The sequence below is a fragment of the Vulpes lagopus genome, chromosome 17 (assembly GCF_018345385.1).
Source record: "Vulpes lagopus strain Blue_001 chromosome 17, ASM1834538v1, whole genome shotgun sequence".
Taxonomy (NCBI): Eukaryota; Metazoa; Chordata; class Mammalia; order Carnivora; family Canidae; genus Vulpes; species Vulpes lagopus.
The window spans coordinates 35,994,475-36,021,409 of record NC_054840.1 but is presented as its reverse complement, the minus strand read 5'-3'; the positions used below and the strand labels follow the sequence as shown (position 1 = coordinate 36,021,409).

General features: G+C 47.4%; 1 protein-coding gene across 1 annotated transcript; it reads right to left on the bottom strand.

The window, feature by feature from the left end:
- Positions 1 to 649: 649 nt before the first annotated feature.
- SRD5A1 (steroid 5 alpha-reductase 1) lies at positions 650 to 26,821 on the bottom strand. Its single transcript, XM_041731612.1, has 5 exons — positions 26,383 to 26,821; positions 13,597 to 13,763; positions 10,034 to 10,135; positions 8,212 to 8,362; positions 650 to 2,364 (listed from the first exon to the last, which is right to left on the bottom strand). The coding sequence occupies exons 1-5, from the start codon at positions 26,661 to 26,663 to the stop codon at positions 2,298 to 2,300; spliced, it is 768 nt and encodes a 255-aa protein (XP_041587546.1). The 5' UTR covers positions 26,664 to 26,821; the 3' UTR covers positions 650 to 2,297.
- Between the last annotated feature and the right edge of the window lie 114 nt (positions 26,822 to 26,935).

Genomic DNA, 26,935 nt, shown 5'->3' with positions numbered 1-26,935 from the left:
AAAACAAAACAAAACAAAAAAACAACCAATCCCATTGGCCAAAGTAGAAAACAGACCAATTAGTATGCCAAAAACAAAACAAAACAAAACAAAACAAAAAACTCCAAACAGCAATCTCAAAGAGAGGCATTCCTGTTAAAATCACACAAGAATCCTGACAGTCATCTCTTTTTTCAGTATTGTTCTCGAATTTCTTGCTAACATAAGAAGCAAACAACGAAAGCAACAGCTTCAAATACTGCCAAACAAGAACTTGACATGTTTGCAAATGGTATGACCACGAAGCTAGGAAACCGGAGAACCACCAAAGAAAATGGTAGGAATTCACAGAATAACTTCCAGCAGCATGGCTAGATGGGCCATCACGCAAACATCAATAGTTCTGATTTATCCTAGTTATAAAATGCATTTGGGGACGCAGTGTCAGTCATGATGAACAAAACGTCAAACATCTAGGAATAACAGAAATGCACGAGATCCACATGGAGAGTGTTCATTGTGCAGCCCTGCCAAGAACCCAACAGGACAGGACACTGCGAGACTGCTAACACTGGAGGGAAGCAGGTGTGGGGGCTCAAAACCATGCTCCTGCCTGGACTTCCTGAAGGAGGATGTGGAGAGGGGAGTCTCAAGCGGAGGACAAAACAAATGGACTTTATGTAAGTTTATTAATCTCCGTATAGTAATTAACGCAGTAATTGGTGGCAGTTTGCTAAGCTACAGGTTTTAGGAAACAGAGGGCAGGAAGACAAGATAGAACAGGGAGTCTTCCTATCAACTGTGCACGCAGCGTGGCTGGCAAAGCAGGAAGGGCGCAGCAAAGCCCGGGGGAACACAAAGGGCCGGGGCCTGTGCTGCTCACACACAGAAGGAACATTCCAGGCAAGCGATCCCGGCTCTCAGCCCAACATCCTGCTCCCACCCGTGCACCTTCCAGAGAGCACAGCAGCCCCGATCGATCGTGACATGCTCGGCATTCTGAGTATTCCTGAGGAGATCCAGAATATTTATTGCTTTGTGTTTTCAAGCAGTTGAAAAAGGGTCATTCAATAACAAAATTTCTCTTCAAAAACATGGTGTGTCCAGGTAAAATGAAGCATAGCTGTATCGGACAAGTTTTCTGTGATTTCCGAAATCACAGGAGACTCTAAAGATCACTAACACTGAGAACACAGCTTCTACGTAAAACCTCACGAGGAAGGGAGCTCCTGGGGTGCTCTAGACACCCCCTGCCACCCACTGAGCAGCGTCTGGGGGCCAGAGTGACCAGTCTGCTCCTTTGCCTGCTCCTGCGGTCCCCCCACTTTGCAGAAGTGGTGGCCACCCAGGCAGGACTGTCCCAGGCAGGAGGGGACCTCCACTGTGCATCCATCAGAGCTTCACTGAATGGCCAGGATTTAACAGCCTCCTGGATGGAGATTACTTTTAAATATCTGGCAATACATGGTACATTGTTATTACTGCCATTCATCTCTGTGGACCTTTCAAGCGCATCTAGAGTAAGAAATTGTTTCGAGATATTGTTTTTGCAATATTGAGGGTACTTTAAAAAATGCCTTATGACATCCTAGTTCCACCTAGAAGGAACAATAATCATCTTAAACCAGAGACTACTGATGTCCATGGCAATCAGCATAATGGGGCTCCCCACTGCACTGGGGACCTCTAAGAAATCTTTCAGTGGGGGACAGAGCAGCTTACCCCTTATGAGTGCACCCAGCACCCCACCCTGCAGTGGAGTCACCTGGGGAGCCAGGTGGGCCTCCTGGGTCTCTCCTTCCTTGCCCCGAGTTCTCTGCCCCACAGTGAGAACTTGGGCACTTTCCTGGGGCTGTGACCACACTGTGGGTGCCCCTGGCCCAGCGGGGTCCTGGCTTTATCAGGGGAGGGAGCAACATCGCCTTTGGCCTTGAACTCGTGGCTAGAACAGGTTGTACGAGGGGCAGTGAGATGTTTCAGTCCGCAGAGGCCACCAGAGATGGCTTGTAATCCTGGTCTTGCACACTTAGCTGCATGCAGTCAAAAGAGGAGACTCCAAAATCAGAGAAATGGTCAGCTGGAATGCCCCAGAGTTCCAGATTCTCAACCTAGTATGCAGCCTGATATATCAACTTGCATTTGAGTCTGATTAGTGTATTATTCAGTAGCTTACAAGTTCACTAAGAAAAAAATTCCTATGGCAAATCTTGAAAAAGGTGAAGTAGCAGGAAAATGACAGAGACAGGATTCATTTCCATAATCCTTAGAGAAATAGCATGGAATGTTTCAAGTCCAACATCATTCCACTGACAATGAACTTAAAACAAAAATGGGATTATAATTTTTCTGAATTTTGGGTAATCTTCAAATTTCTCAAGGTACCACCTAAAAGAAGACAAAAAAAGAACACTAAGAAAAAAAAAAAACAATTTTGTTGCCTAAACATTTAACAGATACTGACAAAAGGGAAAACGCATTTCATTGTGCAGGAATACGGAGACTTCTTAAAAAGTAATACTAAAAACTTGGGCATTTCGGACACCTGTAGTTGGATTTTGTCTCTATCATGAATCATTAAATATGTCTGATTCTAAAGCATGATTCATAAAAAGCAACCCCGTAATTCACCTTGATGTTGGCAAGGAAAGTTAGAGACATGTGGTGAAGCTGATGGGCACAGCAGAGAGCCATCTCTCCAGCCCCCAGGGGGGAGCTCAGGAGGTGAGTCTTGAGCATCTTCTCCTTCTGGTGACTCTGACGGTTTTCCGCAGCCTCCCAGAGAGAGCTGCGGCCCAGCCCCAGGGTCTGTGGAATAGGCACCCAGCTGCGTACAGGGCGTTCTCAGATCTGGGAAGACACAGTGAGGCCCTGGGCTCAGAATGACAGGCACTTTCGGTTTTGATATTGATGACATCAATGAGGCACCTCATTCATTTTGGGGTGGTGCCTGGTAGGGAGGGCAGCAGCTAGGTAGATGGAGCGAAAACTTAAAAAAGAACTTGATGAGATGGAAAAATAGGCAGAAAAAAGGGAGTTTCTGTTAGCACAAAGGATACCCAGGAGAAAAATCATGCTAGAACATGACTCTGTGCAAGAATGTGTGACAAAAGCAAAGTGACAGGGATTCAGCAAAATCTGATGGTTTCCACTAAGTTTCACACCATGGTGAGTTACCTGTGAACAGGTAACTAGGCCTATCAGACCACCAGGTGCGTGTGCACGCACGGTCCTGTACACCCACAAAGGCATGCATTGAGAAGTTGCTCCGTGGACCTCTGCATCAAGCATCACTTGTGACATGAGGCCACCAGTGATAGCTCTTCTCTTCCAGACTGTGACACGAGCACCCATGTCAGAAGGTGGCTGCCACAAGAGGAGCATGAACTACAGGAGAGGATGTGATACACAATTCCTCTCTGGTTCCAGAAGGTTCTCGAAGGCCTGCATTACCCTCTGCCTGGGTACTCCCCCCACAAATTCATGTGCTAAAAATCTAATGCCAGTGGTGGATTAGGAGGCCAGGGCTCTGGGAGGTGATTAGGTCATCAGGGCGGAGCCTTCAGGAATGGGATCAGTGTCCTGATGAGGGAGGTTCCCGAGAGTTCTGTGGCCCTTCATCATGTGCAGGCACCGCAGGAGGGTCCCATCCGCAGCCCAGAGGGGGCCTTCACCAGAGCTCGACCAGACTGGCACCCTGACCTCGGACTTCTGGCCTCTCCACCTGCGAGGAATAAATGTCTATTGGCTCTAAGCAACCCCGTCCCCCAATCTGTGGTGTTTTTCTTACAGCCGCCTGAACGGACTCAGCCGGCTAGGACGTAGGACCTGGACAGTGAGCAGGCTTCTCAGAGAACCAGGCACTGGACACGGTAGGAGATGACAGCTTCTAGTCAGTAAAAACAGGACAGCAATGCCCATGCTCGCCTATGAGACAGTCAGAGGGAGGGCTGGGCAGCACGGCTGGAAGAACTGTGATGTCAGAACAGTTATTAGGGTGCCTGGGTGGCTCAGATGGTTGAACGTCTGCTGTTAGCTTGGGTCATGATCCCGGGGTCCTGGGAGTGAGCCCCATGTCAGGCTCCCCACTCACTCGGCAGGGGAGCCTGCTTTCCCCTCTCCCTCAGCTTGTGCTCTCTCTCTCAAATAAATAAAAATTGAAAAAAAAAAAAAAAAAGGAACCGTTCTTAGCTTGGACTCTGCTCACTCAATAAAGGGAGGTTTGTCAAATACGTTAAATTCATTTCAAAGAAGCTATTCTATAGGAATAAAATTTGCTTTGTTAACATGATTCGACTTTTCACATTCTTTTACATCACTGAGATTTGTGAATCCAGCTCAAGAAATCACACCTTAAAATTTATAAATATGTGTGTATATATATGTTTGTAAATATTTTTAAAAGGGCAATCAGTGTATGATTTTTCTTACTATTCTATCCCTAGAACCAAAGCTGTCACTTACGTGATACTGACCAGAGCTGGATACGAATTTTTTGTCCTGATTTTATTACTGTGGAGCCCGAGCAAAGCTTGAGAGTAAGATAACCCCTCACTGAGGGATGCCCACTTCGGGGCATCAGCTTACACTACATTGAAGAGAATTCTTCATATTCTTTAAAGCATCAATCCTCTTTCTGGCTCGCCAGCAGCCTAAGTACCCCATGCTCCTGTCCTGGAAGCCTTCCTCTGGTGGACACAGAAAACCCATTCCGAGCGCTCCGGGACCGTGCTCTCCATGGCTAAGTCTGGGGATGGGGGCCGTGAGAACAAGGAAGTCCTTCACAAACATGTTCTGCTGCGACCTTATCTGTGCAGGTCATTACACCGTCTGTCATTGTGTCCTGAAGACGTACAGACTTCATTTTTCTAAGTGACATTACACTTACTAGGTAAATGCTGCAATAATTGATTTCCACAGAGCCCCCTGCCCCAGGCTCTCCTCAGTGGCTGGCCTTCCACCTGCAGGTGTTTGCTGTGAACAAGCAGGCACCTGCCCTCAGAGCACCACGTCACCAGGCACTGTGGGAGCGTGTCCCAGCCATGCAAGCGCAGCTGCTCAAGGCTGGCAGTGGGGGAGAGGAGTACAGAAACATTCTTCTTTCCCATTCCTTGACATTTTGCCCTCAAACCACAGAATCTGTCAGCAACTTGGTACAGCTGACCCAATGTCTCCAACCTAGTGCTTAATTATCAGTATAACTCTCTATGAATTTAAATATTTCACATCCAATTATAAACTCAGTGTAATCAGGTATTGCTTTGAGAACCTCTTAATAAATACAGGGATTGGAACAGCCCCCTGGATTGTTTTCTTTTCGTTTAATTAGCTGGGCTCACTTGATTATTAAAAAAAAAAAAAAAAAAAAAAAAAGGACAGCTTTTGTCCTCAGCTTGTAAATCCAACATTTCTGAGCATACTTCCACTAAACTGAATTCATTAGTTTTTCAGCAATTAAAATTGGTTTTGTACTGATATCACTATAAATAGCAAATGAATGCAAAAGAATCCTTCCACCTCGTGAAGCTTTCTGCAAAGAATACCTTTGGGTTTTCATTAACAGAGATTTTTCATTTGAAAAATGAAATTATTTATTTCTATTTCTATATATTTCCTATTCAAATGTTGAGAGAGATTTTACCGTTTTCATTTGAGAAAACATATTTACCACTGACATGGCAGGCTCTGGTTCAATCTTCCTCTGATATAACTTCTTAGAGTATCAGTAACATCTCATTTTTTCTATTATTAGAAACCAGCCAATGTTCGCTTTTTACTATCTAATGTAACTAATGTAGAAGAATGGTAGGTTCTCCAGGGGCGATGTCAGCCATGAGAGGGTGGTCTGGGGGGAGGGCCCCCTGCCTGGAGAGGAGGGAGGGGGGAGGGAGGAATGGAGGAGGGGGTGAGGAGGAGGGAGGGGGAGGAGGAAGGAGGGGAAGATGCGGAGGAAGAAAGGAGGGAAGGGATGGAGAAGGAGAGGAGCATAGAAGAGAGGGGAGGAGGGGGGAAGGGAGGAGAGGAGGAAGGGGTGGAGGGACAATGGAGGGAGAGGAGGAGAAAAAAGAGGAGGAGGCAGAGGGGAGAGGCTGGGAGGGAGGAGGACAGAGGGGAGGAGGGGTCCTCAGGGAACAAGCATATTAGGCTGTGCCAAGATTCACTAAGTTGTCATCATCACTATTATTTTCCTACAAAGTGCTTTGTTCACACCCAAAAAGATGCATCCTAGAACAGCATGGGATGTGGGGACGTCCTGGTGTGGCATCACCTGGCCAAGGAGGAAAACGGAGGGCTTCAGGACTCACACACATGGCCTTTCTCGTGAATTAAGGCCCAGGCCATTCTGAAAGGCTAAAAGACTGGGGCTTCTGGAACACAGGACCACACACCAGGGCACTTTCAACAGCAGGAGTTTATTCCCTCCCAGCTCTGTGGTCTGATGTTGAGGTGCCAGCAGGACCATGCTCCCTCCCAAGTTCTCAAGGAGGATCCTCATCTGCCTCTTGCAGCTTCTGGCAGCTGTGGCAGGCCCTGGGTGTGTGGCACGTTGCTGCGGGCTCTGCCTATGTCCTCACACAGCCGTCTCGTGTGTGTGTGTGTGTGTGTGCGCACGCGCATGTGTGTGTGTGTCTGTGTGTTCACATGGCCTCTTCCCTGTGCATGTGGGCCATTTCCCTACTTATAAAGTCACCAGTCCTCCTGGCGCAGGGGCCTGCCCTCCTCCATCATGACCTGACCCTGAAAATGACATCTGTGATGACCCCTATAGCGAATAAGGCCACATTCTCGGGGTTAGGACTGCAGCATAGTCTCTGGGCGGGCATGGGGTGGGGGACACAAGTGAGCCCATCATAGCAAATTGTCCCATTTCCTGCCAGTGTTGGTGCTGTAACCCCTTTCCTGAGCCTTCCCTGGCATGTGCCTTTCCCTATGTCTTTCCTCAGCAGCAAGGTCCTGGCCCTAAGATCCCCTGCTGCCTGGCACCTCAAAATGTGGAGGGCTGGAGGGTGCTTCTCCTAGGATCTCAGTAACTCTCAGGCTTTTGGCATAACATCTACAAACATTAGCTAGACAGACATTCCAGCTCGGCCCATTCTCTTTGTTGTCTCTGGTTATAATCCTCTGCATCTTTAAATACGTGGTGAGCCTGGAAAGAAGGAACCTTGCCTCTGAAGAGTCTGTATCTTCCCACTATGCCACGACATCAATCAGTTCTTCTGTGGGCTTCTTCCCTCTGCCCGCTTCCCAAGAGATAGCAGACGTTGGAGAGTCCAACAATGTTCCACATCTGCACATGCCTCCTACCATGTCAGTGGCATCAGATGTGATGACACACAGACATGATCTGTGTTTGGGGGAATGAAGCCAGGGAAGCAGGGCAGCGTCCTTCCCAGCGCGGGGACAAGCAATCAATGTGGCCTCCAGCAAGAACTGCCTGTGCCGTTACCATCATCGTTGTGGCATCGGAGGACACCTGAGATTGCCCTCCTCAGAAGCCAGATTGCCTGAGATTGCCCTCCTCAGAAGCCTGAGACTTGGTTCCCTGCACCTCAATCCTTTCATGTGTTGGGATGGGAAGGGCTCCCCAGGCTCTCTGCAGCTTTGACAGTCTGGGATTGCTTTTAATGAGTGTATGTTGGTCAGGTGGATCAGAGGCACTTTTGGGGATCTGATAAAGGCTGAGGCCCTGCACTTTGGAAAACAATGTAATTTCGAGGGTGTACAGAGCCCAGAGCCTGACAGCAAGCGCAGGGTTGCAGGTTGCAGGGCACCTGCGTGCAGGGGCTGTGGTTGAGCCGGGCTCCTCCACGTGCAGTGCTCCTCCAGACCCAGTGGCTGGCGGTCAGCATTCCGTGCTGCAGACCATGTGTTCCTGCTCAGACCACGAGTCCCCTGCCGGACATTTCACTTGATCATCAGCTTCAGCAGCATGTTCAAAGGGGCTCAGTCATACTGAGCAAATGATGACGCAGACATGTACCTGACAATTCTTTTATTTTTTTAATTATTTTTAATTTTTAATTTTTAATTTTTAATTTTTTTGTACCTGACAATTCTTAAAAGCAGATTATCCTTTGGGTGTTCACAGGGTTTTGGACTCAGTTAGCTGAAGCAAGGTATACCCTGGGATTCAGCAGCTTGGACGAATGTGAACGTTTCAAATATCACACCTGAAAATTGTTGTAATAAGACCAGAGGACAAATTCAACTTGCTAGAAGTGTTTGAGAACTTACCGGTGATGCTGCTGTGCCCGGGTGAGTAAAATGCAGAAGGTGAAGAGAGCGAAGGCCCCGCCTTGAATGGACCAGCTGGCCAGGCCGTAGCCACACCACTCAACCACCTCCCCAAAGTAGTTGGCTGCTGTTACATATTCAAATAAGCCTCCTGCAAGAAAACACAGGCAAGTGGTGCATTTTGTACAAAATGATGCCCTGCAAAACACTGACCCCCAAGATGGCCATGCGTGCTTACCTGGAAAACCATTACAGAATTGTAAGCAAGGAGACACACCCACCATTACTAGTGTTACCATCTCTCATCACAATTTCTGGTAGTAACTACACCCCTACCTCAATACCTAGACTGTTCATCTGAATATAAAATACTACAGTCTTCATGTACTTAAAGTAGGTCATTTTACTAGTCAGGCAATCACACTGACGGAACCTAAGTAAAGACAGAGAACACAGAGTAACAATTAAGGCACCGGCCTAATTGAATGGACCCATACTAGAGTCCTGGACCCAAAATGGAAGAAAATAATAGTTTTCGAGGACAGATTCATTCCTTCAGCCATCCATTTTCACAGATCTTTCCAAGTGTGCATTTCAGGCCAGGCCCTGCCCTACTCACTGGAGGTGTGCCGTGGACAGACCACACTCCCTCCCGGGAAACTAAACCTCAGTGTAACACAAGGGGAAGGCACAGAGCACAGCACATGGTGGGGAGTGCTGCGGGGCAGCGCGGTGAGAGGGGCCCAAGAGTCAGGCTAGGGGTGGAGGGAGGTCTGGTTGTGGCCCGTGGCTGGGAAGGGGCCTCCCTGACAGGTGAGGTTTGGGGTTGCAGTGGGGGGCTGGGGCACTCTAGGCAGCAAAGGTTTAGGCCAGAGAGCAGAGTGGCAGGCTCCAAGCACCGCCTGATGTCCATAGTTTAAGTAACTTGAGATCTGTATGATTTTTTAATCATTTGTTTGTTGTGTTCTTTTCCACCTTGTATGGTTTCCAGGAAGATAGAGATTCCAAACCAGGCCAGGCCATGTGATTTCCAGTTCCACTGATATTTTAGTTTTACCTACTGAGTTTACGTTTTTTTTTTTTTTTTTTGTTGTTGTTGTTGTTGTTTTAGTTTCAGAAGCTGTCTTTGCTTTCTATCTTATAGCTATTTAGTTCTTTTTTTTTTTTAAGATTTTATTTATTTATTCATGAGAGACACAGAGAAAGAGAGAGAGAGAGAGGCAGACTCACAGGCAGAGAGAGAAGCAGGCTCCATGCAGGGAGCCCAATGTGGGACTTGATCCCGGGACTCCAGGGTCACGCCCTGGGCCGAAGGCAGGTGCTAAACCGCTGAGCCACCCAGGGATCCCCTATTTAGTTCTTTCTATAGCATATTACTCCTTTTCTTATATTTTAAATCCCTGCTAATTATTTACACAATTAGCTATGCACTTCATGATCTGCTTCTATTAACTCTAAGATCTGGAATCTCTCCAGTGTAATTAGCTCTTACTCGAGGCTAATTCGAGTAAACCAGTTGTCTGTTCTTGCTACTGCTCAAAATGAGGTATTGGGCACCCCTGATAAACTGTAAATTCCTCCTCCTATTCTCTTTCCAAACACAGATATAACTAGTTTCTTTTTCACTTAATAAGCATTCCATTAGCCAGCATCGGCTTTTTTATCATTCTGTTAAAACAATAATCCTAGTGATTGCTATCAGTAACTGTGACTCACATGGAAAACTTGAGCCTAATACTACAAGCTAGTTACTGGATTCGGCAAAACATCCAGGCCTCATGCGAAGCAATTTGGAATCAAGTCTCCATTTTGCAGTACATACCCCTGGGAATCTTATATCCAGTCTCCCCCGGTTTTCGGAGATTCCTCAGAATATGGTCTGAATGGATGTTTATCAGCATACCGATTAACCACAAGCAGAAACCTAAAGGAAAGACAATCCATAGGAGTATTATGGTCACTAAACTATGAAATCCACAAACCCAAGCCTGAGTGAACAGGTATTACTGTAATCTGTCCTATTATCATTATTAGTAAGCCGTGTTGGCCACAGTTGACAGTAAAAATCATTATAATAAATATTATGCTTCATTTAGAAAGTTAAGTGCTACCCTCAGGTCTGCTAAATAGGGCTTTGTTTTTCTAATAAGACCAATTAATCATGCGGTCTGTTCAGAATACTCTGACCTGATGACTGGCATGCTTGCAAATACTACTTAGGACTGTGGCACGGGCTCCCTTTCAGGAAGAGGCAGCACCACCATCTGTGGGTCGGCCCACGGGAGGAGGTGAAGTCCTGGTGGTGCTGCTCAACGTCAGGCTAGCAGTGCACAGGCCCCAGTGGTGGTAGCTCCTGGGGGCTCATCCTGACACTTTTCCCTTCTTTCTTTTAAGCCCCTTTGGCACAAGTTCACCACACCCATAGCTTCACCCACCACTTTCCCGCTCTCTCCCCATTTGCATTCCTGGGTCTGCTCCTCTGCTTCGGCTCCCAACAGAATTTCCTACTGCTGGCTATGTGTCTTTCCCTAGATATCCTGTAACATCCCAGATGTTTCCTCTCCCGTACTTATAAGTCTTTGGAAATCTTTTTAACACTTAAAGGGAGATTTACCACAGGAATTAATTTCAACAAGAAAAGGTAAAATGCCCAAATAGTGTTTTATAAAAGGACTAACTTGATTTGATCAAATTGCCAACAATTTGATCATCCTGTGATATTAGAAAATCACAGAAAATATTAGAAAATTAGCAGTCTGATATTAGAAAATTAGCAGATGCTACTTATTGGTGGCACTTGATTCACTATGAAAGAAACACATACGTGGAGTAATGCTGTCATCACTGATTCCTCAGTCACCCAGTGGCAGGGAATCATCTTCCGGCTACAACGGGGACATAGGATGCATTCTGGCCCATAGCAAGGGTTTCAAGACTTCTTCCTTCTTCCTTCACCACCATAGACAGTTTTCCTTCTAAATAGTCCCTACCAAAGCTGGTAATATGTGTTTTTAAGTCACTTACTAGATCCATAAATGTACAGTTGATTCCAGACCTGTTTTGTATTTCGGTAGGTCACCTCTAGCTAATTTGGCCCCTGATGTGAAGTTCCAGAAAGAATCATGTTCTTGAAATGCCATTGTTTTCCTTATTTCTCTTCTAGGATACAAGCACCAGATTGATAAGAAAACTAGAATTTGTGCTCATCTAAGCTAAACATTTAATTCTGGTTTTGGGATCTTAAAGTCTTTGTATAAAATCTTTTAGATTAACCACTGTTACCGCTCTGGAAAACTTTTTGTTAGGATGTTATTATTACTACTTGCTTAGCTCTTCTCGGTAAGTAGCATAAATGTAATTAGTTATTCAAGTTATTTAGTGTTTGTCTCCTTACAAAAACTATAAATTCTATGAAATATAAGTACAACACCAAAAAAGTAACCTTGGTGTTTCCCTGTTGGCATTTTTTTCCACTTTTGATTCCATCTGCTTACTTGTAGAGAAGATGAGAGGTCTGTATACAATTTAGTGCTGCCTATAATTTTAGACCAGCTTCGAAGACATCTGCAGGGGATGGGGTCTACCTGCAGAGCTGCTTCAAATGACATTTAAATCCATATACCAAAAGGATTCTTTGTTTTGTTGTTGTTCATCAAAAGTATCCAAACAATTCACCATAGAAATGATTTGTGGGAGAGACTCAAACATGTGATGCCTATGTCCTTTAGTTAAAAATTGATTCCCCTTGCCCTCAGCTGCCTCCTCTTGGGGAGCCAGCATGAGTGCAATGGTTGCAGCCCTGGCTCTGCTATTTACTCAGGTCAGACCTGGGACTGGGTGTTTAGCCATCAGGCCTCCCTTGCTCATGTGCAGGGTTCCTAATTTCTGCCCTGTCAGGAACTTGGAGTACCAGAAGGCATGTGTACGGCTCCCAGCAGAGGATGTGGCCTTCTCCACAGGGCCAACACAGCCTGCTCTTTCTCCTTCTCCTGCTGGTTGGGGTGGAAGAAAATCAGGTAGCCAAAAAGCAGGTAAGGGGACACCTGGGTGGCTTAGTGGTTGAGCATCTGCCTTCGGCTCAGGGTATCATCCCAGGGTCCTGGGATCGAGTCCCACATCAGGCTCCCTGCCTGGAGCCTGCTTCTCCCTCTGCCTGTGTCTCTGCCTCTCTCCCTCTGTGTGTCTCTCATGAATAAATAAATAAAATCTTAAAAAAAATAAGTGGGTAAGTCAAGAAGGTATTTGGGGGCACGGCACCAACAAAATAACTTGGATCTGGCATTTGGTGGGGAGGCACAGGCTTGGGGGAGCCACCACGGCTCCTGGGACTCTCATCATCCCCCCACCTGGTGGCTGAGGGGGCACATAGCCCACTGCTACGATGCCCAAGTATGATGAGTAAGGACATTGCCCTGGGAACAGAATTTTAATTCATGGACAAAAATACGACCAAGAGGGGATCCCTGGGTGGCTCAGTGGTTTGGCGCCTGCCTTTGGCCCAGGGCGCGATCCTGGAGTCCCGGGATCGAGTCCCACGTCAGGCTCCCAGCATAGAGCCTGCTTCTCCATCCTCCTGTGTCTATGCCTCTCTCTCTCTCTCTAAGTCTATCATAAATAAATAAATCTTTAAAAAAAAAAATACGACCAAGAAATGTAAACATGCCTTGCCAACAACAAAATTCTCCTCCAGTGCTAGGCCCTCCATGATCACATCTTCGGCACAGAGTGACATTGAATGACATGGGAGGCCATGTTACAGCGCTAAACCAAGAGCCACAGTACATTCGGAAACTTAGAAGAAACTTGCTCATCAACAAGAGCCTCAAGATGATGTATTTTTTAACACTCTCGCATATGTTTTTGACTGCTGATGTTTTATTTTCATTTTGCTCAGAACTTACAAGGTTATAATCAGAACTCAGTAAGAGAGTTGAAAAAATTAAACACCTGACACACCTGAAAGTTTGTTCAAGTTAACATAATCAGAAAACTCTAACTGCCTTGTTGGAAGGTGACCCAGTTTGACTGTTTCTCACGTTCCAGAAGGCACTGTGGGAGGCTTAATGACCGTCTAGATTACACGGCCAATTAGCGCTGGAGCTCCTCAATCTTCATCTGCTGCTCACTCTGCTGGAGCCTGTGGCTATTTTTAGGTTTGCTTTAGGAACAGGTATTTGTGCTTTCCATGCCAAGCTGGCGTGAATGCCGGGCACCTGCATCCTCTGTGGCTGCTGGGGCCACACTCAGCCTCCCCACTGCTAGGTCAAGGATCATTGCAGATTCCTTTCTCTCAAGAAGTGTGGGCTTTTTACCAAGAAACCGCTGGAACACAAAAACCCAAGTTCTGATCAGAATGACAGAGTGCTTCCCTGGGGGGCCACTCACCTACTAGAAACCGGGGATCTGTGACCCAGTCGTCAGCGTACACGGCGTACTGGCTCAAGTATCTGCTCTGCAAGTAGCCATTGTAGACACAGAACGTGAACGCCAATACACACGTGTACAGGGGCATCGGCTTTCCTCCTCGGATCAGAAATGGGAAAATCAAGGACCTTAGGAAACATGAAACAGAAACAGATTTCAATAAAACAGGCCAATGATAAGGAATGTCATTTCAGCAATTCTAAGTCCTGAGTTTTTTGTCTTGTTTCCTGGTGCAGAAACCATTCTCAGCAATGCACATACTGATATACTCTGTTCAAAGTAGAATTTCTAGATAAGGAATTAACCATGTTTCAGTAACGTTCACCATGGGGCACAAACTCAGGATTGTAATTATACGGATCATGAGACAGACACACAGAGAGAAAACCGAAGGCTTCAAGAGGCTCTCAACATTTGCGTTATCCTCCCTCACTCTCATCTGAGCTACACGACATGGGGGACACCATCCTGTCATCGACAGCACAGTGGCTATATTCGCTGTGCACTCGCCACCCCACTGGTGGCACCTAGAGACACCTACCTGGGGGACACCATGACACATGCTGGATGCAACACAAGACGGATGCAGGGTGGGTAAGCAATCTGTTCATGGTCACAGAGCTAGTGAGTGGCTGAGCTTCGGTGTAAACCTGGGGAGGTCAAGGTCACATTCTTCTGTTCCAGCACACCAGTGAAAGTTTAGGGCAAGAACATATAAGGACAAGAAAGTGACTTCTTAGGAAGAAAGGAGGATGCAATACTGTAGTCTGAATTTCCTCTGTAAGGTCAGTGTGTAACACACCACGAGAGGGCTATCACTACAAATCCCTGGACTTTAAGGGGATGGTAAGGAGCTACCGTCTACAGATCCCTGCCCATAAATGTGACTGTCTGGACATCACATGCAAAAGCCTTAAAAGACACAGGTCACCAAAAACAGCCCAGGAAGAAACCAACAACTTGAATAGCCCTTTACTAATGAAAGAACTTGTGCGACTTGTGATGTTCTGAAGCAGTCACAACGAGAGTCAGGGGACTCTGTGCAGCTAGTCACCACAGGGCACAAACTCGGCTAGTGCCATAGAGGGGACTAGCTGCACAGAGGCACAGGGACATTTAAGGGGACGCCAGCGTTCTGCATCTTGATTATGGTGACGGGTACACCCTGTACATAATCATCAGAATTGACGAAAGCACAGACTTAAAATGAGTGACTTCTATCCTATGTGAATTATATCTTAAAATGGGGAAAACATAAAAGCTTATTGTTTGTTTCCATTCTGACCATCCACTCCAGGGCGAAAACAGAGCTGATTCTTAGCAGTCATAGTAAGAGCCTGAGAGCATAAGGCGTTCTGGCTATGCATCCTCAAGGCATTCTTCTGCAACATGCCCACTCAGGTCCTGGACAGAACATTCTGGCGATCAAAGGCAGTCTTTGAGGTTCTCATCTTGTTGAGATTTCTCCCTGCATCGTGGAAACACGGTTCACACCTGACAGAGTCGGGACAGTCAGCTGGCGTTGGGGATACATGGCAAACGCCTATGCCACAGGAGGCAGGTGTGGTTCTGACTAGGATAAGCGTGTGTGTGTGTGTTGGACCAGTGTGGCTGCTTTTAAAAACAGGTGGAGATTCTGATTCACTGCGATCCACCACTGTGGTTACAGTGCTTTTTTCCTCACCCTGTTCCTTGGCCAGGAGAGCCAGAAGGATGCAGAAGACAGAACAGTTCTCATTGTATCCCTGAAAGTCGAGGAAGCAGCCTTGTTGCTGAAGGTGGCTTAGCAGACTGATTCTCTGGCTAGGGGAAGGCAGAAAAGGGCCAGAGGATGAAGGATTTAGAGAAATATTTCCTGATGGTTTATGGTCTCAGGGGATCTTCTAGGGGGGCAAGGTATAGGACAAAGCAAACAGAGGGTTAGAATTCTGAGCGTGAAGAACTATGGAAAAAAGATCGGGAAGTAAGAACTGTGAGAGATTCCAAGGCTGGACACGATCAGGGGTGTCTGGGTGGCTCCATTGGTGAAGCATCTGCCTTCAGCTGAGGTCAGGATCCCAGGGTCCTGGGATCGAGTTCCACATCCGGCTTCCTGGGGAGTAGGCTTCTCCCTCTCCCTTTCCCCTCTGTGATCTCTCTCACTCTTGCTCTTTCTAAAATACGTAAAATCTTAAAAAAAAAAAAAAAAAGCTGTACTTGGTTAGAAAGATGCCTGTGAAAGCATAGAGTGCTCAGCTCCTGAGAGCCTGAAACTGGTGACCTGAACAAAACCCATGTAAAATTCAGCACCAGGTATTAGGGATGCAGGGTTACAAAGGGGAAAGAACAAAGTGTGGAAGCTTACGTATAGAATCTATACTGAAAGATAAAGGTGTGGGAAGGCTTCTGGGTGAGATGTCACAAATGTCTACGTGATAGATGAATGAAGTGTCACAGAAGCAACTCTGAGCGAACAGTCTGCAAATGTGGTAGGCATTTCCCTCCAGCATATGCAAAAAAGCTGTAGGCTTTACAAATGAGAATCATGCATGGCAAACTTCTGATTCATTTTTCCCAATTCTGTTTTGGGTTCAGGGTTGGATTGTGAACATCTGGCAAATGGTGGCTGGCACCTTACAGATGTGAAACCCAAACCTGTCTCGTGTTGTATTCACATCCTCCTCCTCATCTGTCACAAATGTTCCATGACTATGATAGCAACAGGAGTCAGGATCAGGTGTCAGCAAATACAGCCCCTGAGCCAAGTCCAGTTCACCACCTGTTTGCATACAGCCTGTGAATGGAGAACGGTGTTTACATTTTCAAATGGGAGGGGTAAGAATTTCATTTCAGGACACATGAAAATTACATGAAATGCAAATTTCAGTGTCCATTAACAGTTTTGTAACACGGCCATGGTCATTTGTTTGTGTACGTTCTGTGGCTGCTCATGAGCTATGGCTCCAGACCAGGCAGGTGCGACATGACGCGTGGTGTGGTGGTCTCACGGGTCTGTGTCCCTGCGTGGAGTGCTGCACATCACTGGGAAGCAGCATTCTGAGTGCATGTCACTCTACTATTCATCTTTATTCTCTTATCAGTGCACACCTGTTCCATGAAGACAAGGATAGTGGGTTCTTCATGCTCTGGAGAAACAGTGGAGTGTGGCTAATTGAGTTACCATGTCAGATGGCAAAGCTGTCCTGGCATGGAGTGACACCTTGGCTTGGCCGGAAGACTACACTAGAGGTTGGCATTACCAGACTAAACGGTCACTGTGACATCGTCCCTGACTCACAGGAAAGCAATGGTCAGAAGAAATTGGGAATTTAAAACAGAATCTAGTTACAGAATTTTACAAACGAAGTGAGAACAAGGCTAGAGCCGCTGGAAGTTAACAAGTGGTGCCTTCTGTTACCAAACGAGGAAAGCCACAGCCCAATGCTGAGCTCACTGAAGCAAAGAAACACATCCAGATGATAGAACTTGTTTAACACAATTCACCTTTTGGTGAGGACAGGCTGCTTGAGGAGTCGGGATGCCAGAAGCGAGGTCAGTGAACAGTTAAAAAGCAAGGCCGAAGTTTAAGTGAGCAGTCTTTGTGGTCCCTGGGGAGTCTTGGGTGTTGCTGACACTACTCAGTTGTGGGAGCCAAGGCCGAGTCTGAAGTGACCAAGGGATCTGGCTCTAAGTGGTCCCCATGCAACAACCAATGGTGACAGCATTTCCATGGACATTGAGGAAACACTAGTTCAAACAACCTGAAGTGGGATCTGCTAAGATGTTCTAACCACTGGCAGTAAAAACAAACACATGGCAGATTTACAAAGCTTGTGAAAATGTAAGGTGCTTAAAGCTATTCAGCAGATACTTTGCCAAAAATGCCAAACCAAATGAAACCAAAACCAATCTATCACATGTGACTGAACCAATAGTTTCAACAGTGAACTTGACGTTTCTTCCATAGACTTAATTAATCACGATTTTGAGTTCAGAGCCAAGACTGACATCTTTCTTTATGAGAAAAACTGCCCTCAACCACTATTATTGAATTTTGAAGGGCTTTGAAAATTAGCATTTGCTGAAGACTAGGTTTCTCAGTGAATTCGACCTAAAATTATAAGGCAAAGTATCACCTGTGTGCAAAACATACACTTGCATGAGTCACCAACTGATGTCGTCTGAACCACAAGTCATGGCAAACTGCTTCCCAGGCTTTCCATGCTGTTAAAATTAAAAGCAGCAGTGAGATCTCCATTCTCACATAAATCTGCAACAGATACGATGTCTGAGCTCCAAGTGGAGTTCCACCAGTGGTTTTTGAACATTTCAAAACCTATTTAACTGTCATTGAGGAGCTGCCACCTGGCAACTGGAAGACATTCATCTACATTGTCGTGACAGACTAAAGTATCAACAGAAGAATTGAACAGAATTCCATAAATGCCTTCCAAGCAATGAATATGTTAAATTACAATCAGAAACTTGTGGATTGAAATCAAAATTTGGCAGTACCAATGCAAGTGAAAAGACATTTTCAAGGAGAAAATCTCAGGCCGCCTGGGTGGCTCAGTCAGTAAAGCGTCTGCCTTCGGCTCAGGTACTGATGATCTCAGGTCTTGGGATCAAGCCCCATGTGGGGCTCCCTACTCAGCAGGGAGGCTGCTTCTCCCTTTCCCTCTCGCTCGTGCTCACTCTCTCCCAAATAAAACCTTTAAAAATAATAATTAAAAAAAAACAGAACATCAAGCATTAAGGGGTGAACATTTACTGTGGATGTTGATCATGGGGAATGCTAATACTGAAGTCCAAATAAGGGAATGTTATCCCCACCAAAGAAAGAATTCTACTCTTCTTGTTAACACCTGTTACAGAAACTACTCTAAGGTTATTAGGCTTTGAATCTTCTCAATAGAAATCTTATGAAATATCTCTTTCACAACATCCCATATTTTGTCCCTTGGCCCACAACACTTAGGAAAAGCACTATCTGGCCCTTTCCAAAAACAGTTTTGACCCTTGACCTAGATTAAGATAGGAGTCACACTCTGGAAACCTTGCTCTGACTTTCTTAGAAAATGCTTTTGCTCAAGGCCCCAGTACTTGGATTGCAGACAGCCTCTTTGGTCTGGGGTCACAGTCTGTGAGGTGGGGACTCAGCTGCCAAATGGATAGAGGGTCCTACTGTTCCACTCCAGTGTGTGCCCTGGGGGAGCCTGGAAAAGACATGTAGAGAGGGCCCGGGAGAAGGATCACTTCTCTCTGGTCTCACATGAATGTCAGAAAGGGGGAAGGACTGGAAATAGGGCCTTATAAAAGCTGGTGCACACCTCTTCTGTTCCTCTCTTATCTCTGCCCTTGAAGGGACAGCAGTGACCTTGACGTCCACAGGCCTGGCCATAAAACCACTGAGGTCAGGAGAGTAAGCTGCCTCAGGCAATGCTGCCTATGCCTGCAGACCTTGAGGAGGGAGATAACATCTTCTTCCTCCAGCCTCTGTGAGGACTGGGACCAACAATCCTGGCTCTGGCGTCTTCAAACCAAATGGCCAGATGTGACACACCTCCCAGAGGGGAGCACTCTGCTCCTTCTTACTATTTTTTAGTTTGTCTTTCTCCTTTTAGGTTATCTCTTGTGTCTTTACTTCTTTTCCTTGGAAATCCATGCAGCATTTGTTAGAAGGGGTTTCCTTTGAATTGGGCCAATTAGGAACCAAAATGGGGAGAGAGGCTTCTAGGCATGACTTTTATCTGAGCCTTCATCTAGACTCTAGCAGGCTAAGGGCAACCCAAGGATTGTAGTGGACCACAGGCAGCTTATCAGAGTGAAGGATCCACTTCAGGATGTGGGGCCAGGCTCTGTGAGGAAGGTAGACATACCTGCTGAACCTACACAGTGCTTGCCCCGACCAAGCTCAGGGACCCAGGCCATCTCAGTTCTGACGCACGCACGAATATCCAAAAGCCTTTTGCACATGGTGTCTCATCTACCCTGAGGAGCATCTTTCCCCATAGGAACTGTACTTTATTTAGGTGATACGTTATATAACTCTATGTTCTGTTCCTGTAATGAGCTAAAGGACATGAAAACAGGTCCCAGGCAGCTACAAAGAGATTGTTTTCTACCCCAACAGAGAGAGTGTGGGATTGAATTTGACACTTTGTTCTTGACCATGTTACAATATCCCATTTATTTTCCTTCATAAAGAAACAGTACTTACTTTTCACCAAATTGTTATTACCCATGGAAACTTGCACATCTCTGTGGCTGTGGGACACCCTTGATGAGGGGCTGACCTCAGAGCTTTCAGAACTGAATCTCTGTGGAGCTTTGATGGCTGGGCAGCGGCTGGCTGCCTCCTGCCTGGGTGAGTTTACAAGCTTGAGCACAGCAAAATACAAGTGCTTCTCACAGTTCCTGATGAAATGTTTCTAGGAATTCCTAATCCTATACAACGTGTTTTTTTGTTTGTTTGTTTGTTTTTAAGCACTTCACAACTGTTACTATTAACCTATTTAACAGATTGGGACCAGAAGCTCAGAGGAACATGGTGACTTGGGCGACTGATGTAGATACTCAGAAGTGGCAGCTCTAAGACATTACCTTCCCAGCTGTTCCATTGACCATATCATGAGGACGCAGGTAGAACCAGGACTGCACCTGGGCTGACCTTGCCTGGTCACTCTGTGGCACATGAAATAGTCTCTAGATGACATTTTTGTTAAGTGTTTCTAGTGAGCCAGAATGATACTTTGGTTATTATACTGAGTAACAAAGTGGGATAACAAGATTTTATGTGTTTACATATGTGTGTATCCTCATTGCTTAGAAAAAAATTATTCAAAACCTACTAAAAACAATGAAAGGCATGGGGAAAAGATCTATCAAAATACTGTCAGTATTCTAAGTGATGCAATTATAAGTAGTTTTAATTTCTTCCTTGAATTCCTCTGCATTTTCAAAGTTTTCTACAAGGAGCATATACTTCAACTACAGGATCCTTTGCATGCAATACCCTGCGTGTATGGTAAGCCCTGATGACCCCTGATACATTTGGAACAGACCAGGTGAATGAAAGAGAGAAATTCAGTTTCCTAGGCTGAAGATGGGCAATCGTTGTTGGAAGGGCTCAGAGAGAATCAGGCAAAATTAATAAACAAGTGAACACACAGAGTAATAACAGGGAAGTTTGAGTTTTAAGGAAAAACAAAAGTATTTTCTTGCAGGATCCCAAGTATAATCACCTTGGGAGGGGCGTGGATTGCCAAAATGAACAAAGGTCGCCAACGCTAGCCCTATGTGACTGTCCTTGCTGCAAAGCGGTGGCCAGGGCTCTGAGCTTCTCACCTTCCTGAGCAGTGTATTGGGAGTGCTTTCTTGGACTATTCAAGCCAGAGAAGTTGATGTTGTATGAAACCCTACTAATTGGTCAATAACTTTCATGCCCATCTGCTGGATGTGGTCTGCTCCAACGGAGAAATACCTGAGTGAAAGTATCCCTAACAGAGACCCACACTTGGGCAACACCTTGGAATAATGATTTTTTAAATTTTTTTTCATTATTTATTTATGATAGTCATACAGAGAGAGAGAGAGAGAGAGAGAGAGGGAGGCAGAGACAAGGCAGAGACATAGGCAGAGGGAGAAGCAGGCTCCACACACCGGGAGCCTGACGTGGGATTCGATCCCGGGTCTCCAGGATCGCGCCCTGGGCCAAAGGCAGGCGCCAAACCGCTGCGCCACCCAGGGATCCCTGGAATAATGATCTTTAAAACATTTAAAGTGCGATTTTCAGGTTTTGGAATCCCCAGGCACAGATTCCACACCTGTATAATTAACAAACTGAACTACAAGAATGATCTCTTAAGATGTTTTCCCAACAAACTGGAATGATAACATCCAGTTATTTTGCAATGAGAAACCGCGTGTTCATTCAGCAAATGATTTGACTCCCAAAATGAAAGCAACTGGACATTGTGTCCCAGGTACAATGAAACATCCAATTTGGTGATTTGGCAGCAAATCTAACAGTAGGCTTAATTATTTTTAATGCTTAAAACTGAAAGTGGTTGATATAATTTTAATAACTATAGGACTTTTCAACATTTTGACATCTTTGAAATCTACAGCACTTCCAAGATGTGGATCAGTTCCTGTTTTGTTTCTTCCTTCTGTAACACACTTCTGCAACGAATGCCACAGATCCCTGTAGAGCCACACACTTACGTTCTGTGTGCTTTTAAGGTGAGGTTACGAATGCAATGAATATTTCACTATCTGTCATTCTATACTTCTGCATAAAGTTTTTTTTTTTTCCCCAAATTATTTGAATACACAAGGCAAGGGCCAAGGGTTTAGTGTATGCGTCACCTTCTCTAGCTCCCTGGTGTGTTTTAATATTACACATGCCATATGCCACATTTAAAAGTGAGGCTGCGCTAGGGTCAGGCTCTCCTCACGGGGCCACCAGAACAGAGCAGGAGTCGTCATGAATTGTGGGTGTGATCCTTTGAGGATCATAATCAGGAGCAACAGCATTGAGATCCTGCAGGCTCAAGGATCCAGCCAAGAACGAAGTTTGGGAGGAGGGTGTTAGGAAGAGGAGGCTTTGTGGGTATTTGAAAGTCTGCACTCTGGGGGCCATGCAGCACTCCCCCTCTGCCTCAGGGTAAAGTGGTCACTGGGGCTAGGGTGGTAATCCTCGTCCTGTGCTCAAGTGGGACTTTGTAACATTGTTAAATGGATAAGCAAACGAATAAACGCCGCCACTCATTCCCTAATTTGCCAAGTGGGAAGAGAAAAATTCATGAGCAAAGGCAGCCCAAGCTCAGAGAATACTGAAAAAACCTGCTTGGCAGGAGAAAAAGCAGACTCAGGTCTGAGTCTAGAGGCCCATTTGGAGGGACTCTGACAAATGCAGAGCCACTCTGCACTGATCCTGGGGACCACAGGAAACCCCTGCCAACAGCTAGCATGCACTTGCCTGCGGGAGTTCAGATCTGCTCCACGCACTGTAATACAAAAGGTGGCGGGAGAAGACACCACCCGAGCCCTCAAGAAGCCCTGTAATCAGCATGAGATCAAAATACAGAAAGGATTCAGGCAAACACTGTAACTAATAAAGGCTGTGGGAAGATTATGTTGTTTGTCAGGGATTAAAAATGTTCCTATAAATGTCCTTCGCCACCCATGGGGCCCTGGGATGTTCTTTCCTATAGCTACTCCCTCTTCCCTTCCAGGAGGGACTTCCTTTATTTCTGACTCTTCTGCCCCCCCCCCCCCAAAAAAAAAATCCTGTAATTTTTTTGTCCTGCATTCAGCACTCCTTAAAGGAGTATCTTTATTTTTTAAAGATTTTTCTTTATTTCTGAGAAAGAGAGAGAGAGAACGCACATTGCACGCAGGCAGCAGGGAGGGTCAAATGGAGAGGAAGACAGAAACTCAAGCGGACTCTGCGTTAAGCTTAGGATCCCCATACAGGGCTTGATCCTACGACCCTGAGATCATGACCTGAGCCGAAACCCAAAAGTTGGATGCTTAACTGACTGTGCTACCTAGGCATCCTGGGAGTGCTTGTCTCTACATCCCCAATAATGAGTACAGTGCCAGGTATGCAAATCAATCTTCAGAAATGTGTGCCGAATGAGACATAAAAATGCACAGATTGTCCCTCTTCTGTAAGCAAAAACCCCTTCCCATTGACTGTGAAGCACCCCTACCTGGCTTTGGTCCTCACTACTTCAGACAGCTAGAACTCCCCTAGGGCACGGCCCTGCCTCACTCCTGGGTAACCTCGAAGCTTATCATAGGGCCCCTGCAGACATGTCCTGGTTCTGTAAAGAACCATGCCCTTGGCCTTGTCAGCATCTCCCTAGCACATCCCCTGGTGTGAGTCTGTCCTGCCACCAGCCCGACTCAGGCTTGCATTCACATAGTCTCCTGTGTCACCTGCAGGACCCTGGACAAATGGTAAGGCTGCACAAATGCTGACTGGGCTGGCTGGATGCTAACATGCTGTTTGAGCTTCTGTTCTCTCCAAAGGGCTCCAATGACGGTTTAATAAATTAGCTGCTTGGGTAGAATGGAAAATGTTTATCTTTTCTATTTGGAAAATGTAAATGTCCCAAACCACACAGGCTAAATGTGCTGTCACATGTACAACTTGAAACAGAATAGCCCAGCAAGTTGAAAAGCTACACCTGACCTAGCAAATCCTCTGGAGTAGTTTCTAAAGCCACTGCTCTCGGAATCAAAGGTTTCAGTCCCAACATCCTCTTGTCCGATAGCCTTGGGTAAAATACCTGAATTCTGTGTCTCAGTGGCCTGATACAGTCAAGTTCCAGTACTCGACAGGTGTCTGTGGCCTCACAGGATGCTGCATTCATCCAGCCTCACACTACAGTAAGTGGATACAATTAAACACAATGTTTTAAGTTAAAAAGCTCAACTCAGGCTTTCAAAGCTCTGTAAACTTTTCCCTTTACAAATTTCCAATGCCACATCTTCAGAAGTATCTTACTGGCACTTGAGACTGGCAGCAGTGTGCCTGAGCAATACATGGAGTACATATATGGCTATGCCCACCTGCATGACAATATGGGACTGTCTTGTTAATTGTCTATGAAGCATTTGCATTTGCCAGCACGGTGTGCACATTATACGGAGTTGCCTTTATTTAAATGCATGCCAATAGCATGGGCTGGCACCATCACTGCACCTCTTCCATTGACAGGGAAACCTGCTTAATAATATATCCCACGCCCCTAGTGATATAGTTGTGGTAACACCCAGTAGTCTGACTCCAGAGCTTACTTGTGGCCATTAGAGAAACAGAGAGAAACAGGTTCCAGCACATTTTTGGAGACATGAACACCAATATGAAAATTCTGACATTCAAATTGCAGTAACCCTAAACCACATTACAAAAAAACAAGCAGCCTGCCAACAATTTTGCTCACTGGAATAATCTTGAAGAGTCAGGAACATAGGACGTGGAAAACCTTTGTTGAACACCTGTTCCTGTTTAAAGTGTCTACAAACTGCTCCAGCTGATTCTGTATCTTTTTTTTTTTTTAAAGATTTATTTTAGAGAGAGAGTGCAGGTAGACGCAGGAGTGGTGAGGGAAGAACCAACACTGAGCAGGGAGCCTGACTCAGGGCTTGATCCCGCGACTCTGAGATCATGACCTGAGCCAGAACCAAGACGCAGACACTGAAGCAACAGAGACACCTAAGCGCCCCTGACCCTATCTCCAGTGTCCTTGGCCCTCGAGCAGACTCTTGCCCTCCATGCTAACCCTCTACCCTCTCTCTACTTGTCCTTTGGGTTCTTTGCTTTTCGTGGCTCAGCTCAAGTTTCATTCCAGTCAATGCAGTTCCAGCTTCTAAAACACCTGGAGTCCTCACGCACAAACTATAGCGGCAACAAGCCCTGGGTCAATTTAGGAATCTTAAAGTCTTTAAAGTAGATTCTACCCTTCCACGTTTCAGATGATCAACTTTGAGGCATTGAGAGTTCTCGCAGACAAGGGTTTTAAATGATCCCTGTAAAAAGGTGAATTTAACCAGCAGTTCTGACAACTTCTGAGGTTTTGCTCATCCAAGTGTATGATGTTCTCTTTCCTTTTTGGATACCCTTCAGTGGTCCCAAAGCAAGATCAGGTTTTTACCAAACGAGGGTTATAGATATGCTTTTCTTCCTTCCGTTGGTCATTTGGATTTTCCGTGGCCATATCCCTGATGTGCTTGGCATAGACATTTTGAGTAAATGCTGGAGGGCCAAAAGCTAAAATCAGTATTCAGCTGAGCTCAAAAGCAAATGTCACCCTTGTAAAGCAACATTTCAGGGATACAAGAATAAACCTACAATTTTAAGTCAAAAACATGTCATCATTTTTTTTTAAGTCAAACATTCTGGTCAGATTTTAACAGCTTGCAGCTTCTGATACAGGAAAATGACTCTGGTGATCACTGCATGCCCACTGTCCTGACGTCGTCAGGAAAGGAAAATGCTTTTCTAGCTGCTGTAGGCAGGACGTTGCTGAGCGAGCTAACCTGCACATCATCAAGCGTCTTCCTCCCTCCCAGTAGCCAGGTTCTACCCTTCCCTCCTTTATCAGTCCCTTTCTCGCCCTCTCTAACCACCTGTCTCTGTCCTCACCCCCAAACTGAGTGTGTTAAGCTGTCTGCCCCGGGGGAGGAAGAGGACGGTGCCCGTTATGGGGCAAGGGCAGCACAGGCGGAGAGGTCATTAGGACAGGGCGCGAGGGCGGGCGCGCGGAGGCTGCCGCTGGGAAAGGTCGGGAGGCAGGGTGCAGGGGCGGGCGCGCGGTTAGCGGAGGGAGAGGACGGTGGAGGCGGCGCCTCGGCGGGGCGCGGGCAGGGGCCGCGGGGGGCGCGCAGGGGGCGCGCAGGGGCCGCGGGGCGCAGGGGCGCGGGGTGCGCGCAGGGACCGCGGGGCGCAGGGGCGCGGGGTGCGGACAGGGGCGCGGGGCGCAGGGGCGCGGGGGGCGGGGCAGGGGCCGCGGGGCGCAGGGGCGCGGGGGTCGGGCAGGGGCGCGGGGCGCAGGGGCGCGGGGGGCGGGGCAGGGGCCGCGGGGCGCAGGGGCGCGGGGGGGCGGGCAGGGGCGCGGGGCGCAGGGGCGCGGGGTGCGCGCAGGGACCGCGGGGCGCAGGGGCGCAGGGGGCGGGCAGGGGCGCGGGGCGCAGGGGCGCGGGGGGCGGGCCGGGGCCGCGGGGCGCGGGGCGCGGGCGGGCGCCGGCCGTTACCGTTGCGCGTAGTGCAGGAGGAACATGGCCAGGAGGATGCGGTTGGGCGCGCGGCGGAGGCGCTCGGCCGCGGAGCGCGCGCACACCCACAGCGGCACGGCCAGCGAGGGCAGCTCCTGCAGCGCCCAGGCGGCCCGCGCAGGCACCCCGAAGGCGGCGCGCGGCGACGCGTAGCGCCCGTAGGCCGAGGCCGCCTGCCGGAGCAGCAGCGAGCCCAGGAAGCCCAGCGCGCACTGCAGGTAGGCGAGCGCGTCCAGCCGGAAGACCTCGGCCGGCTCCATGGCGGGGACGCGCTGGCACGCCCCATGGCCCCGCGGCCGCGGCGGGCCACTTATAGGGCGGCGGCGGCCGGGGGCGGGGGGCGCGGCTACCTGAGGCGGGCGCGGGCGTCCAGGCGCCGGCCGCACCCCGGCCCTCCCCGGACGCCCGACGCGCGTGCGCTCCGCTCCCGCCGGTCGGATTGGACGCGGGCGGCGCCGAGGGGGGCGGGGGCGGGGGCGGGCCCAGTCCCCGCGGCCGGAGCCCCGCCCCTCGCCGGTCTGCGCACGCGCGG

Bases quoted from the DNA above. Each gene is read 5' to 3' on its own strand.
- SRD5A1 (XM_041731612.1), bottom strand. From the start codon at position 26,663: ATGGAGCCGGCCGAGGTCTTCCGGCTGGACGCGCTCGCCTACCTGCAG. The intron at 10,136-13,596 runs GTGAGTGGCCCC...TCTTTCCTTTAG, and splicing joins AGATCCCCGGTTTCTAGTAG to GTTTCTGCTTGTGGTTAATC. The intron at 8,363-10,033 runs GTATGTACTGCA...GTTTTCTTGCAG, and splicing joins TGGATATAAGATTCCCAGGG to GAGGCTTATTTGAATATGTA.